Source organism: Lampetra planeri, chromosome 42 (assembly GCF_965212315.1).
Source record: "Lampetra planeri chromosome 42, kcLamPlan1.2.h2, whole genome shotgun sequence".
Classification (NCBI taxonomy): domain Eukaryota; kingdom Metazoa; phylum Chordata; class Hyperoartia; order Petromyzontiformes; family Petromyzontidae; genus Lampetra; species Lampetra planeri.
In genome coordinates, this window is record NC_136148.1 from 8,641,536 (window position 1) to 8,655,762 (window position 14,227).

At 51.3% G+C, this 14,227-nt stretch overlaps 1 protein-coding gene across 5 annotated transcripts; it reads left to right on the plus strand.

The window, feature by feature from the left end:
• Window positions 1-664: 664 nt before the first annotated feature.
• Window positions 665-13,297, plus strand: LOC144732376 (dnaJ homolog subfamily A member 1-like). 5 transcript variants are annotated; one of them, XM_078613867.1, is made up of 9 exons: window positions 665-1,039; window positions 3,591-3,743; window positions 5,802-5,985; window positions 6,656-6,760; window positions 7,936-8,163; window positions 8,867-8,981; window positions 10,256-10,371; window positions 11,159-11,259; window positions 11,942-13,297. In XM_078613867.1, the coding sequence occupies exons 2-9, from the start codon at window positions 3,612-3,614 to the stop codon at window positions 12,164-12,166; spliced, it is 1,206 nt and encodes a 401-aa protein (XP_078469993.1). In that variant the 5' UTR covers window positions 665-1,039; window positions 3,591-3,611; the 3' UTR covers window positions 12,167-13,297. The 5 variants fall into 5 exon arrangements, with proteins under 5 accessions (XP_078469993.1, XP_078469995.1, XP_078469994.1 ...); XM_078613869.1 differs by having other exon boundaries at window positions 675-766; XM_078613868.1 differs by having other exon boundaries at window positions 683-804.
• The last annotated feature ends 930 nt before the right edge of the window (window positions 13,298-14,227 follow it).

Sequence of the window (14,227 nt, forward strand, 5' to 3'; positions counted from 1 at the left end):
CTCCCCAGTGGTGATGTTCACACACCACACCAGTTACTCGTTTGAAGCTGAGTCGACCTAGAGGAGGCCCAGGACCGGTTCAAATAATCGTCACCCGTGGTGGCCGTGAGCGGGAATCGAACTCGGGTCGCCGGGTTCGTAGCGCAGCGCGCTAATCACTACACTACCGCTCCTCCCCCCACACACACAGGATAAAGACAAAGATCCCCCGTGTAGCCTCGTGTGCCGTGCCGGCCTTCATAGGTGCTCGCTAACTGCACTTGCCCCCTACAGTCTCACAGGCTACACAGGGGATCTTTGTCTTTATCCTGTGTGTGGGGGGGGGGATTTGCGCGCTTCGCTACAAACCCGGCGACCCGAGTTCGATTCCTGCTCACGGCCACCACGGGTGACGATTATTTGAACCGGTCCTGGACCTCCCCTAGGTCGACTCAGCCTCAAACGAGTAAGTGGCGTGGTGTGTCAACATCGCCACTGGGGAGACAAAGGCGGACGGGCGTGGTGAATCCAAGTCCCGGGCGAAGCCGGGTAGTACAAAGCGAGTACAATAAACGTTTAGTTGCAGACATCCACACGAGGTTGTCGGAACCCCCCTCCATGTCCGGCGCCAATGGTCGCGTCCCGTCCAGAACCTTCTGTCCCCGCCCACGGCCGCGCGCGCCCATAAAGAGCGCGGGGGGGGGGCAGAGAGGCCACGCGAGACGTGAGCCCGGTGGGTGGAGGTTGTGAGCCGCTTGAAGAGCCGTGAGCCTAGTGGGTGGAGGCCGTGAGTCGTGAGCCGCTTGTTGCGGAGTCGTGTTCTTGGTGGGTCTCGCTGTGAGCCACTTGTTGTGGAGCCGTGCGCCCGGTGGGTGGAGGTTGTGGTGAGCCGCTTGTGCCCTGAACTCAGTCGGTGGCTCGCGGCAGAGGGAGCCGCTGCCGTGTGTGGAGGCAGTACCACCAGAGTTGGTTGATTCGGACTCCGCTGTCCAGCTCGTCCGCGCCACTGCGAACAAGAAGTTGTTGAGAACTCCCAACCTGTAACTCGCACGCTGCGCAGGTGAGCACTCTACCCCTCCTCGCCCGGGGGTGACTCAACCCCGGGGGTTATCAACTACGGGGTGACTCAACCACGGGGGTGATCAACCCCGGGGGTGACTCAACCCCGGGGGTGATCAACCACGGGGGTGATCAACCACGGGGGTGATCAACCCCGGGGGTGATCAACCCCGGGGGTGATCAACCACGGGGGTGATCAACCCCGGGGGTGATCAACTACGGGGTGACTCAACCACGGGGGTGACTAACCAGTCAAGCGCGGGGTAGCGGCGTGGTAAATCGATCGGGCTGTGTCCGCCAGGCTGTGTTGATAGGTGAGCGGGTTGAACCTGGCTTTCCACGAAGGGTCAATTGGTTCAGCGCGACAATAAACCGGTTTATTGTCTCCCTCCGTGCGCGTCGCTTGGTGGTGCTGGGGGTGGTCGCCACCTCGAGCCGAGCCCCGTTTCTGATGCTGGACTTGAGGCGACTGCGATCAACGCCTCGGAATTGTCGCTCGCCTTCCTTGCAAGCTAAGATCTTCTAAAGCCGCGACCTGGCCACAAATGATTGACACAACACAGTGAAAATTCACAGCAGCCAAATGCTGAACGCGCTTGAGCCGTTGTGTGCAAGCGACCAATGAATGTAGCTTTGACCTTTACACCTGGACAATGACCTTAGCCTGATGTGACCCCGTCAGCTTTAACAGTAACACACCTGACCACGAACCTCCGATTAGGACGGTTCGCTACGTACGGTGCGAAAGAACTTGACAACATCCAGCCGCCAATGGCAATATGTAAACACCGCGTGTAACGCTCGAACCTGAAACCATTGACTCGTGTGTACATGCCTCGTGTGTACATTGACTCGTGTGTACATGCCTCGTGTGAACATTGAACGTTGACTCGGTGTAACGCGCGGCCAGCGTTTAAGCGGTGTTTGCACCTCGACCTCTCGTGACCCGTGTGGAAAGTTCACGCGGCTACGGGAACTTTCTAGAATTGGCTGTCCAGGAACTTGGCGGAGGAGGCCGCCACCGAGTCGCCTGTAGCGTCACCTGCTGGCCACTGGTGGACCGTGACTTGTCGCATCATAAACCCTTGCAAAAAATTTACATTTTTTTTTATATCAGGTAAGGCCCAATTTAGCTTATATAGTTTTTTTTTTATCAAAAGCGACCTGGCCACAAATGATAGCTCTACTAAGTCGCTCGTCGCGTGGACATTTGTAGCGGTCAAATTCTCTGGACGCGTGTTCATTCTAAACGCGGAGGGAAACATCGGATGGACTCGGGAGAAATATCCATGCGACCATGGGGAGAGCACTGACGCGCACACCGCTCCCAAATATGTAGGCATCGGGGCCGGGATCGAGCTCGCAACCTGTAAATCAGGCGAGGTAGGTAAGAATCTCGGCATTGTGGCAAGATTGCCCCAGCCACGTGTGACCCCCCCCCCCCCCATTAATATTTGTTCAGAACAACCGAGTCTCGTGTGGCTCGGGCATGTGTAATGTCTCTGTAGAGGCGAGCTTCGGTGTGATGGTTCCTTGGGGACCAGGGAACCGCAATGAACCGAAAATAGCAATAAAGCGAGTGACATGCTTTTTTTTCACTTGCGAATGCATCTAAAAGGCTTAAAACGTGTTTAAACTACACTATATTCAAAGCGCAATGCAACTACAGTATGCCTAAATAAACGATGTACGTAACTAAATAGAAAAGTTTAAATTACACCGACTGATTCACAAAGTTCACATGCAAGAAGCGGGAGTTATACATAAGCCAATCAGATTGTAAATTATGTACTTACGTAATTACTCATCGAATCTTATTCTCTTGCTAAGTTGATCATTTTGAGATCCGACATTTATCTTGAGATCCGACATTAAAAAAGTGCAATTATAGCGAAGTGTAATAGAACGAAGTGCAATAATAAAGCGAGGCACACCAGGACATTCCTGAGCCCGTGTTGGTGAGAATCGCTGGAAAGCTGATGGGGCTGTGTTGGTAGAATTGTTCCCTTGCATGCAAATGGCCATTGAGTACATTTCAGAAACGTGGCTGCTTTTGAGGACTTGTAGTTGACAGGAGTTGAGCAGAAGACTGTTGGCACGTGTTTTGGTGGATTGTTTGAGAGTCGTTTTGTGGCGGTTCATTAAGAAAAGCTGGATGTTCGGAGCCGGGAGTCGAGAGGCTTTCTGGAAGATTCCGAGCAGATCGGCAGCACAGGGCACAGCAGAAGAACCTTCCAGTGGCTGTTTTAAAAATAGTTATGAAGACAAAAAGGGCTTTCGAAATAAAAAGGATACATTCATATTTTAACAATCAATCATTTTGTTACAATTAAACTACATCATGGGACCTCCCTTGCCAGTATCAAAATATAAGAATAGGTTTTACCTATTCCTGTTTTATTGCCAGGAAGGGTAAAACCAAGTCTCATACTATTAAACTATTCAAACATTATATACACGCTGCCTTAGGATCACCTGGCTGCGGCGATAACTCAAAACGTGCATCGCCGGTACTTAAAAAAATATAAATAATCGTGTTTTCTTCTTCACAGTTCCAAGATCCCTTAGCCACGATGGTGAAAGAGACGAAGTACTACGACACCCTGGGCGTGAAGCCCTCCACCTCCACCGAGGAGCTCAAAAAGGCCTACCGCAAGCTCGCCCTCAAGTATCACCCGGACAAGAATCCCAACGAAGGCGAGAAGGTGAAGAGGTTGCGCTTGTGCCGCGTGCCCCCCCCCCCGCCACGCTGCTGGTGCTGCAATCATCTGTGCTCATGCTCCGCTTGTAGTTGGCGGTGTGTGCTCGCGTGTGTATGGGAAATTGGAGGGAGTCGCCCTCCAGCAACAACGGAGGGCAGAGGAGCGACGCTCACAACAATGAGCGGAGCGCCGGGCGGCTAAAATGCAGCAAGTTGGCACAGTAGGGGGTACGGCTGATGCATCTACAAGTCATCTCAGTTGGCAAGCCGATGGCACCTGAGTCTGTCCCGAGACCTGTCAGCGAGCCTTCAACACTTCACGTGGCCTCAAAGTGCACCTAGCCTAGCACATGCCAGGTGCGCTGTGGTGACGTCATCGTCACTTAGTGGCGAATGGCGGGTATTGGTATTGGTGCCACCAGGGGGTGTATGTGCGTGGGAGCGGTAGTGTCGCGATTGGCATGCTGCGTTACGAACCCGGCGACCCGAGTTTGATTCCCGCTCACGGCCAACACCAGTGATGATTAACTGAACCAGTCGTGGGCCTCCCCTTGGTCGCCTCAGACTCAAATTAGTACCTGGTGTGGGGTGTTAACATCATCACTGGGGAGACAAAGGCGGCCGGGAGTGATGTTGGCCACCCAACCCTCGTGTGTTGTGCCGGCCTTCATAGGTGCTCGGTGACAACACTTACCCAACAATCTGTTAAGACTATACGGGGGATCTTTATCTTTTTTTGCATTTTCGGGGAGTGGTGGCGCAATGGTTAGCGCACTGCGCTATGGACTCAAACACCCGACTTTGATTCCCGCTCACGATCAATACAGTGGTGAATATTTGAACCGTTCTTGGGCCTCCCCTAGGTCGACTCGGCCTCAAATGAGTGTAAACATCGCCACTAGGGAGACAAAGGCTGGTTCTGGCAACACCACCCAGCCCTCGTGCGCCGTACCGGCCTTCATCGGTGCTCACTAGCAGCATTTGTCCCAACGGTCTGTTGAAGGCTAGAGGGTGGATCGTTCGCTAAACATGACCACAGACGCAGTGTACAGACGTTGCGCTCCGTGCGAGGGGTGTTGACGATGGCGGCGCGTTGCAGGCCCTCTCTGCTCGTTGCTGTGTTCCAGAACGTTCCACGTGTCACCCGGACCCTGGGCTGTGTCTCGGGGCCCTGCATTAGCCAATATGCAGGGCTCACTGTGTGTGGTGTCCTTGCTGACAGCATTGGTTTCCTGGCAACTGGAGTATTTTTTTTTGCTACATCCTTTGCAACAAGGTGCATTTTCATGTTGCGCCTGGTTTTATTGAAAAATTGTGTAAAATGTGCAAAGTCAGATATTTGACTGTGTAATCTGATTTTCGATTCACGGAGGTGCCGCTGATTTTTGTGACAAGCATTTACAAAGTTCGATTTGTTGTCTGTTTTTTTAATACAATAATTCATAAAAACCTATTCAATTAAGTCGTACTAAATAACAAATTTATTTAAAAATAAAATTCTCACCCCCTGCATTGCAGTTTGTGCTCTGTAGCAGGCTCCTACTGCAATATAATTAAAATGTTGCTCGCTCATTGAGGGTAACATGTTACGATCTACGCAGCAATGGATTCCTGGGCTCAGTCACCACCATCTGAATGGAGGAAGGGATTAAAATGCCCTTCATTCCTGAGGTGGATACATCTTAGAAATCAAATGTGAGGTACACCTTTTGAAGTCCTTAATTGTGCTTTAAGTGCCGGCTGAACGGCATCGGTTGCAATATGAGACGGCCTCCTGTCCTATTTCTGGTCTCGTCCCCGCCGCCAGAAATCAACACAAGGCCGCGCGCAAACACGGCACTGCTGGGGCTGTGGTCCCCGCCGGTGAAGTGACGAGCCGATGGTTTGGACATGCCTGCCTGGCGAGCTGACCACTATGTAGGCCGTCGCAAACCAGCGCCATTAGCGTAACCAACCGCGTATCCAAAATTCTCGCGACAAAAGACGGGCGGGGGTGGATCGGTGGTCGTTGACGCGTCCGCCCCGCCGTGCGTGTGTGCGCACACGCGTGTGCTTCGTGCAGTTCAAGCAAATCTCCCAGGCGTACGAGGTGCTGTCGGACCCCAAGAAGAGGGAGCTGTACGACCAGGGAGGCGAGCAGGCCATCAAGGAGGGCGGCATGAGCGGCGGCAGCGGCTTCAGCTCCCCCACGGACATCTTCGATATGTTCTTTGGCGGGGGAGGCCGCGCGCAGCGTGAGCACAAAGGTAATGAAGTGAGGATGGCACGCGCCTACCCACCACCCTCCCCCCCTACTCGGCCGCTCGGAGATGGCTCGCGGTGCCGAGAGATATTGGAACATCTGTGAACAAGAGCTTTGTAGCGCATCGAATTCCTCCAGGGTAAATAAGTGTCCTGATTGTGAGATATTGAGTGCGAGTCGAGGTACAGCTGGGTGTCGTGACCTGTCGGTGGCAGAGCGAGCGGCTCGCAATGAGAAGGTTGCCAGTTCACATCCTGGCTGGCTGGTTGATGTAGCCTGTCGCTCGGTGGTGGGGGGCTCGGGTCAATAACATGAGCACCACTTTGTGCGGAAGTCCACAGTGGTCAGTGGGAGAGATTTTCCCCCCACCATAGGAATGTGGAATTTCCACCGCTATCACCTCGATGCTCATTTGAGCAAGAAATGACTTTGACTTTAAGCGAGCTATTAATCTTTACCCAGTCATCAATGGTTGCAAAGAAGAAGCCACAATTATTGCTTTTGACGTGCTCTTCATACGACACTTTGCCGGCTGTCAGGATTACAACATTCCCGTTTGTCATGTGACCGACATCTCTAGATGGTGATGTAAAAGGGTGTGCTCCCAGTGTGGATGGATAGAGAGGCCTAATTAAGTAATGCAATCATCATTATTCGGTGTGTGTGCCCTGCAGGGAAGAACGTGGTGCATCAGCTCACCGTCTCGCTGGAGGAAATGTACAACGGCGCCACGAGGAAGCTGGCTCTACAGAAGAATGTTGTCTGCAACAAATGTGACGGTGAGCACGGGGCGGTGGTGGTGGTGGTGCCCAGATCTCTCGCTGTTGTTTATCCTCTTCTCCCGGGCCCCCGTGTCCACGCCGCTACGTCGGTCCGTTGTTGAGCCAGCGAGGTGTGGGAGTGCGCTCGGCTCCGTGTTACGTTGCCCTCATTTGCAACGCAGAAAACTCCACACGTTCATCAATAACAACGTGTGTGGGGCCTCTAAACTAAAATATCTATGTAGGTGATGATTTTGGCAGTGCTTTCCGTACAGTGTCTTTTGAGATTATTTTACAGTATAAAACTAAACAATTTTTATTTTACCAGGGAAGGCATAGCTCTTTTTCAGAAGCAAACTGGCCACAAATTATATATCAACGAAGTAGCTTATCACGCGGAAACTTACAGCAGCCAAATACTCTAAACGCATGTTTATAAATGTGGAGGGAAAAACCGGAGGACCCGGGGAAAAATCAACGCAACCACGGGGAGAACATGCAAACTCCAAATATACAGGTGTCGGTCGGGATTGAACCCACGGACTTCCTGCATACCAAGCGAGGTGGTTAAAGTCTCAAACAAGAACCATTCAAATGAATGTCCAGAAGCCAAGGGTGGAGGTGGCCCATGAATGAATCCTGACCATTCACGAGATGATGAGGCATATGGTTGCCTGACTGGTCCAACATTTTTTGGCTGGGTAGCTGCCTGTAACCTGCTGTGTTCCTCCTACACCAGCTGATGTTTACCGGCTACACGCAAAGCACAGAGCCTGTGCATAGTTCACAGGTGATGGGTTTGATTCCTGGCAGAATTGTTCGGATTTTTTCGTTTCGCACACAAAATCGCCACTTAAAAGGCAGTTGCCGAAACATCCCAACGCAGCGCCCTCTTGAAAGCGATTAAAGAGCCAGTGAGGCTTTCTGTAGATGAAATACGTGAAGACGTGATCGTTGTCACGCACAACGCTGGGAGGAGACCACGTTGTGATCCGGTAACAACACCGAAAGCGAGCAAATTCGCGGCGACAAATTACGAATAAGCGGCTCGTGCAGATGCCGGCACGCGGGGGCCTGCATTGTGCCCCACAAAGCAGCCGTGGTGGTGATGATGGTCAGGAGTTGCCCCGCTACGGCGAGCCGCGTGGTGCTGACGTCCCCCCGCGGCGTGCGTTTATTGTCACCATGCTCAGGCCGCGGCGGCAAGGAAGGCGCGGTGAAGCCGTGCGGCGTGTGCCGCGGCACGGGCATGCAGGTGCGCATCCAGCAGCTGGGGCCCGGCATGGTGCAGCAGATCCAGTCGGTGTGCCACGAGTGCCAGGGCAGTGGCGAGCAGATCGACCCCCACGACCGCTGCAGGCAGTGCCAGGGCCGCAAGGTGGTGCGCGAGAAGAAGATCCTGGAGGTGCACATCGACAAGGGTGAGTGGCCAGGACTTGGCGGTCTCGCGCCCGAACCTGGGAGTAGTTTTGATGGGGTGCTCGCACACCGGAGTGGTGCGGTGAAAAGTTTGGTGATTGCACTGGCAGTGGGCCACATCGGCGCAAGTTAGTAAAAGATCAGTTTAACACGTAAGCTTTTGCGACCAATTTCATCCATAATATAGGTTTTTTGGGTTAGATCGCGCAAATATAAATGTGTCGTTAAACCCGCCACCACCCGACACAGCCAATTAGTAAGGTGTGTCACGTAAACAGAACATGCCATTTCGTTACTAGCTTCATTAGGCAACAGCCAGATGTGGTTGTTGCCTGATGTAAATGTTGTGGCTTTGCTGTACTAGTAACGAATTTGCATGTTCCGTTTACGTGAAAAACCTTACTAATTGGCTGTGTCAGGTGGTGGCGGGTTTAACGCCGCATTTATATTTACACGATCCAACCCAAAAAACCTCTATTATGTTTGTAAAATATGTTTAGGGGGCACTGTGAGCAGTGTCTTTAGATAGGTCGTGGAAGATGACGTCACCTTTGAGGTCCCGAGAGGGCCTTAACGACTGATTTGTGTAGTCACAAAACGAGTATTTCCAGAGTGAAGTGAAACAGCAAATGCAATCGGATTTTTACGCAATCATTGGTGACTGCGGGTCGTAAATTAAGAGTTGCTATTCTGTCGCCGGCGTAGGCATGAAGGACGGACAGAAGATCCAGTTCGGCGGCGAGGGTGACCAGGAGCCTGGCCTGGAGCCCGGGGACGTCATCACCGTGCTTGAGCAGAAGGAGCACCCTGTGTTCCACCGGTGAGTCGGGTGTCCTGCACGGCGTGGAACCCACGTGGGGGGCTCGTGCGTGTAGGGGGCACGCGCTCGGTGGGGGCACGTGCACGTGGGGGCACGCGCTCACGCCGCGAGTTACCTTGTCAGCAGCCACTTGGCCACGGTCCGCGTTCCCACAGTTGCCACCCTCCATTCAAAGCGAGCCTGAGCAGCGCTATGCGTTGTTGGTGACCTCCTTGGGTTTTTTCGCGCCAATGTCTATTGGCTGCATTGTGCAGTGCTTTGTTGAAAATGTTATTGGTCTTGTAGGTTCAGCGACCCAGGTCACTCTAGTTTGAGACTCTTTTGTCTCCCGAGTTCTCCCCTCATTAAACAAAATAAACTCGAACCTTGAATCGTCGTGTAAATTGGATTTTGAAGAGTTCTGGTTTATGAACAGGAGTGCAATGATGCTACGATTAAATGATTATTATTATTAAGTCCGTGCCATGTGAATCGAATTTGTGTTTACGTGAAAAGCCGGAGGACCCCGATCGTCGCTCGAAAAGTAATTCGTGAAGAAAATGGCGACTATCCGTGACAGCAAGTCGGCGGTGTGGGAGTTAATCATTAGACCCAGAGTTAAAATTCAGAGGTAGCTTCAGCTGTCGCCCCCTCCCCACGCGCTGCAGCTCGGCCGCTTGGTTGGCCCCTTTAGGTGTTTGCGGTTTTGCACTCCACGCATAATGATGCATGCCTACAATGCAGTGCCTTGGATGCGAGGGTTGGTGGTTCGCATAGATTTGGGAAACTCAGAAACTTCCCAGGATGGGAGGTGGCCAGGAGGTGACAGGAGAGCAAAGCGTGTTTGTAAATCTCAAAAATATATTTTTTAGTTTTCCAGGTAAGGCCACACTGTAGCTCCTTCAGAAGCGACCTGGCCACAAATGATAGCTCAGCAAAGTGGCTTATCACGTGGAAATGTATAGCAGCCAAATACTCTGAACACATGTTGATTTCTAAATATGGAGGGAAAAACCGGAGGACCTGGAGAAAAATGCATGCGACCATGGGGAGACAGAGAGAGAGAGACAAACCCGAAATATACAGCTGGTGTCATGGTCTGGATCGAACCCACGAACCCTTTCTCCCCTCGTGTGTGGGTTGTCTCTGGATACTCTGGTTTTCTTCCCCCACTTTAAAGCACTCCTTCCATCATACAGAATTTTACCCATCATTCCCAATGTAGGACCCTCTTTGAGATAATTTTGAGACTGATGATCTGGACAGATGAATGACCCTTTGCATGTGTTCGCCAGGCAAGGGCAGGATCTCATCAGGGAGATGGAAATCGAGCTGGTGGAGGCACTGTGCGGCTTCCAGAGACTGATCTCGACGCTGGACGACCGGGTCATCGTCATCACATCCCACCCCGGTGCGCACACAGTGCCCAGAGCCAAACATTTCCCAGCTGTTTGCTAACAGAGAAGAGACTGTACTTGGTAGAGTGGAGGATAACCTGGAAGTGATGCTGCAAGTCCCTCGTGCAACACCGTTCACGGGTCTTTTATTTCACAACCACTAGATTGTCTAAACCTCTGCAGATGTACGTGGCTCCAGAAAAACACCTGCATTCAAAAATTCCTGAAATTAAAACGGCCTAAAATCGAATCATCCGATTGTAACCCTTTTGTGCACGTTCAGAAAAAACCCTTCACAAATGGGACTCGAGCAATTTAAAGTACAACGTGCAGTTTTTTTCCCCCGCATGGTTTGTCACCAGACAAACGATCAACATTCCAGAGCTGAGTTTAAATCTCCAATATCGGCTCACGGTTTGATCCCAGTGTCCACATTCTGATCACCTCGTCCTGTCTCTTGGTGGGTTTTTTCTCTTTAATAGCATCGTCGTTGTAACACGCAGTCTTCTTTCGTATGGATTAATAACAGCAGATTAAAGATGTAATTTTAGATGTTATCCACTCAATTGTTTGTTCAGCAGCAGAGTGGATCTCGTCCATACCTCCTTTCAAGGAGTGAAGACAACAGCAGCAGTGGCGGACTGTTTACGACGCGGGTTGATGGTTTGGGATTTGTGGCCGCACACTCGCAGGCCGCCGAATCTTTGATGCGCCATTTTGTGCGTCAGGTGGCCGCATCGACCGTGTCCAGTCCCGATTCAATTGATGGTTGACGTGACACGCGGTGATATCCCTGTGCAGGTGAAGTCATAAAACACGGAGAGGTGAAGTGCATCTTGAACGAGGGCATGCCTATCTTCCGCAACCCATTCGAGAAGGGCCGTCTGATCATCCAGTTCAAAGTAAGTTGCGTAACCCCCAACCGATGCTTTGACATCAACACATGAGATCGCAGTCAAAAGCGTTAATGTCAACCTCGTCCGAGGTTTTATGTCCAGTTTTTTCACCACTTGTATCTCGGTGAAAAGCAAAGCATGCTAAATTCTGAAAAATGCAAGCTTGCTTAATTCACATTTGAGGCCTGGTGGATTCAAACCCAGGGTCACAGTTGTGTATTGTTGAAGTGATTGGGCACAGGCAAAGCAAGAGCCCCCTAAACACTCAGCCGACTGACATTGGCCAGGTCTTACCTTAAGTAATAAGAACATAAGAGATCAGACGAACCTAATCACACATGGTGCCACCAAGTGATCTCTTGAGGTCAAATCGCAAGAGGAAATTTTAAAATCAACTATGCTTGATTTGACTGGTCAATCCAGCGATACACATTGGAGATCTTTTTCCAGCATTGCCTTGATTTTGAACCGTTGGGTTTTCTTTGTGCGACGAGCACGTTGTTAGAGTTTGTAAAAATGGCGAAAACCCCGCTCAGCGCAAGTAAGGGTCACGAGTGGCCCCGCGCAAGCCTCTCAACATCGGCACAGCGGGCGGTGGCAGCGGCCATTCCGCTCCCTCGTGCGTCGTCACGACACTTTGTAGTTGAGGGGGCTCAGTGGGGGGCGGCCATCTCCGCTTTGTCACCAGGTCGCATTCCCCCCGTCGGGCTTCCTGCCCATCCACGGCCTGGCCCAGCTGGAGGCGCTGCTGCCTCCGCGGCAGGAGGCGCTCATCACGGACGACATGGAGGAGGCGATGCTCGTTGACATCGATCCCGTGTCCGAGGAGCGGCGCTACAAGAACGAGGCCTACCAGGAGGAGGAGGACGGCCATGGCCCGCGGCGCTCGGGCGTGCAGTGCCAGTCCTCGTAGTGGCAGCACCGCCGCGGCCATCGCAGCGCCGCAGCCACCGCAGCACTAACGTGGCCCCACCGCAGCCCCACCGCAGCCCCAACGCAGCACTTCCGTGGCCGAGGATCAGGGGCCGTGCGATTTGGCGACCAAAGGGAGATTTTTACGAGGCACATTTACCGAGGCACCCCTCTCTCACTTCTGCAAGTTTTATTTCCTACTTATCACCCTTAACAAACATTTACATATATTTAAGAATGCACAATTGAAAAACTATATAACGAATATACAATGCCGAATATAAAATTAAAATAACATGTTAAAAAATTAACATGAATGGTTCTCGAACTGTCGGGGCTGCCAGTCCAATATCGAACCAGGCTATTTAAAACACCGGTGGTGGGATGGAAATCACGGTGACTTCATCGTTGGGTGGTGAATAATCCAGCATCTCGTCAGCACTGGCACGTTTTCCCATGCATCCCTTGGCTCGATCTGTGAAGCCGACTGCATTTGTGCAGAGAGGTGATTTGTTTATTGCTTTGTGCACAATCAGAATTGGTTTCGTGCTAAACCTGTTCAGGGAACTCGCAGTTTCCTTGATGCTGCATGCACTCAACTGATTAGTGCTCAGCCATTGGACGAGGGCCAGTGGACCATCTTACCGTGATTGGCCCGGGGGGGGGGGGGGGGGCAACCGGGGGAACACAATTGCAAAATATAAAAAAAGTGTTAAAAAAAATTGGCAGCATCAACAGTGAAGCCTCACTTAATGGACTTGATTTGAAAGCTTGTTTCTCTTGGTGTCCCTGTAAAAGTAAAAAGCGTGTATTTACCAGGTGTCACGGATGTGTACAGTTGGTTTTCATGTTTCTTGGTGTTCAATCCCATGTATGACGTGTATTCTTTTACAAGTAGTAACATTTTACATTGAAAATAGCATTGTATATTTTGTTTTCATTTCAAACCTAACGGGCTATACAGGAAGGAAACACTTTGTGGGACGTTGAAAAAGTAGGTTTGTGTTATTTATATCTTAAAAACTACTCGTTAGGGTGAATGGGTTATTGTCTGTTAAATTTACTACTTTATGGGAAAAGGTTGAAGCTGGACCCACTTTGTGATAATAAATTCACCATTGTGTGCCGCGTCGATGCCTTGTTGCGAAATTACCACGTGGGTTCACCACCCCGTCACGCGGTACACTGATGTTACACGACACTGTGATGTCACCTTGACAGGACATGACGTCACAGAGCAACAGTGACATGCAAACAACGGAATGTCCACAGCGTAAAAGCGGCTCTCCATTTGACCCAATGACTGAAACTAGACTGACTTAAGCGATCACATGCTGCATCCCCTCCATGGTTTGTGATGGTACTGCCCCAGTCGTCTCCTGGCTGGCATTGGTATCAAGTCTAACCAACTTGGCAAAATCAGGATATCACATTTTCTGGTTTAACCTCTGCAATGTGATTTATTCTGCCTCTATCCACATTGCTTTTACATGTTTGTGTTGCCAGGTGCTGCAAGGGTTACATGATGTCTTACAACCCCTCTCTCAAACTGCTCGCTATCGGGGGCACTTCCCAACACTTCCAGTACTGTGTGCCTCTGTCACAGCCGAAGCTTCCCAATTCTGCACTGGTTCCACTTTTTCAGAATCGTCTTGTTGCCCTTAACATTTTCAATATTATCGCCATCGTCATCATATCCATGTTCTATCCACTGCTGGTTGAAGACCCCACCTCTGCCCATGGTCCATTAATCAGCCTGTTGACCTTTTGGACTTCCAGACTTGGGTCAACCGGCAGCATTTGTTTGGGCCAAACATCCCGGCTTTTGAAAAATGTTCTGCAAGTTTACTCAACTGGGGTCACAGCGGAAACTGTAACATCGCCCCCCTATCGTGACAACTTAGCAGGGCCCTCCTGAAAGCGACTACCCTACTGGGACTGCATCTGCCCTGGGTAAACGTGGGGAATAGTGCAACTCAAATCGCTTCATGGCCTTGCCCCACCGTGCCTCGCTTCCCTAGACTCCTTTTGTCCCCTACCTCCTGCTCTCAACCTCTCCTGC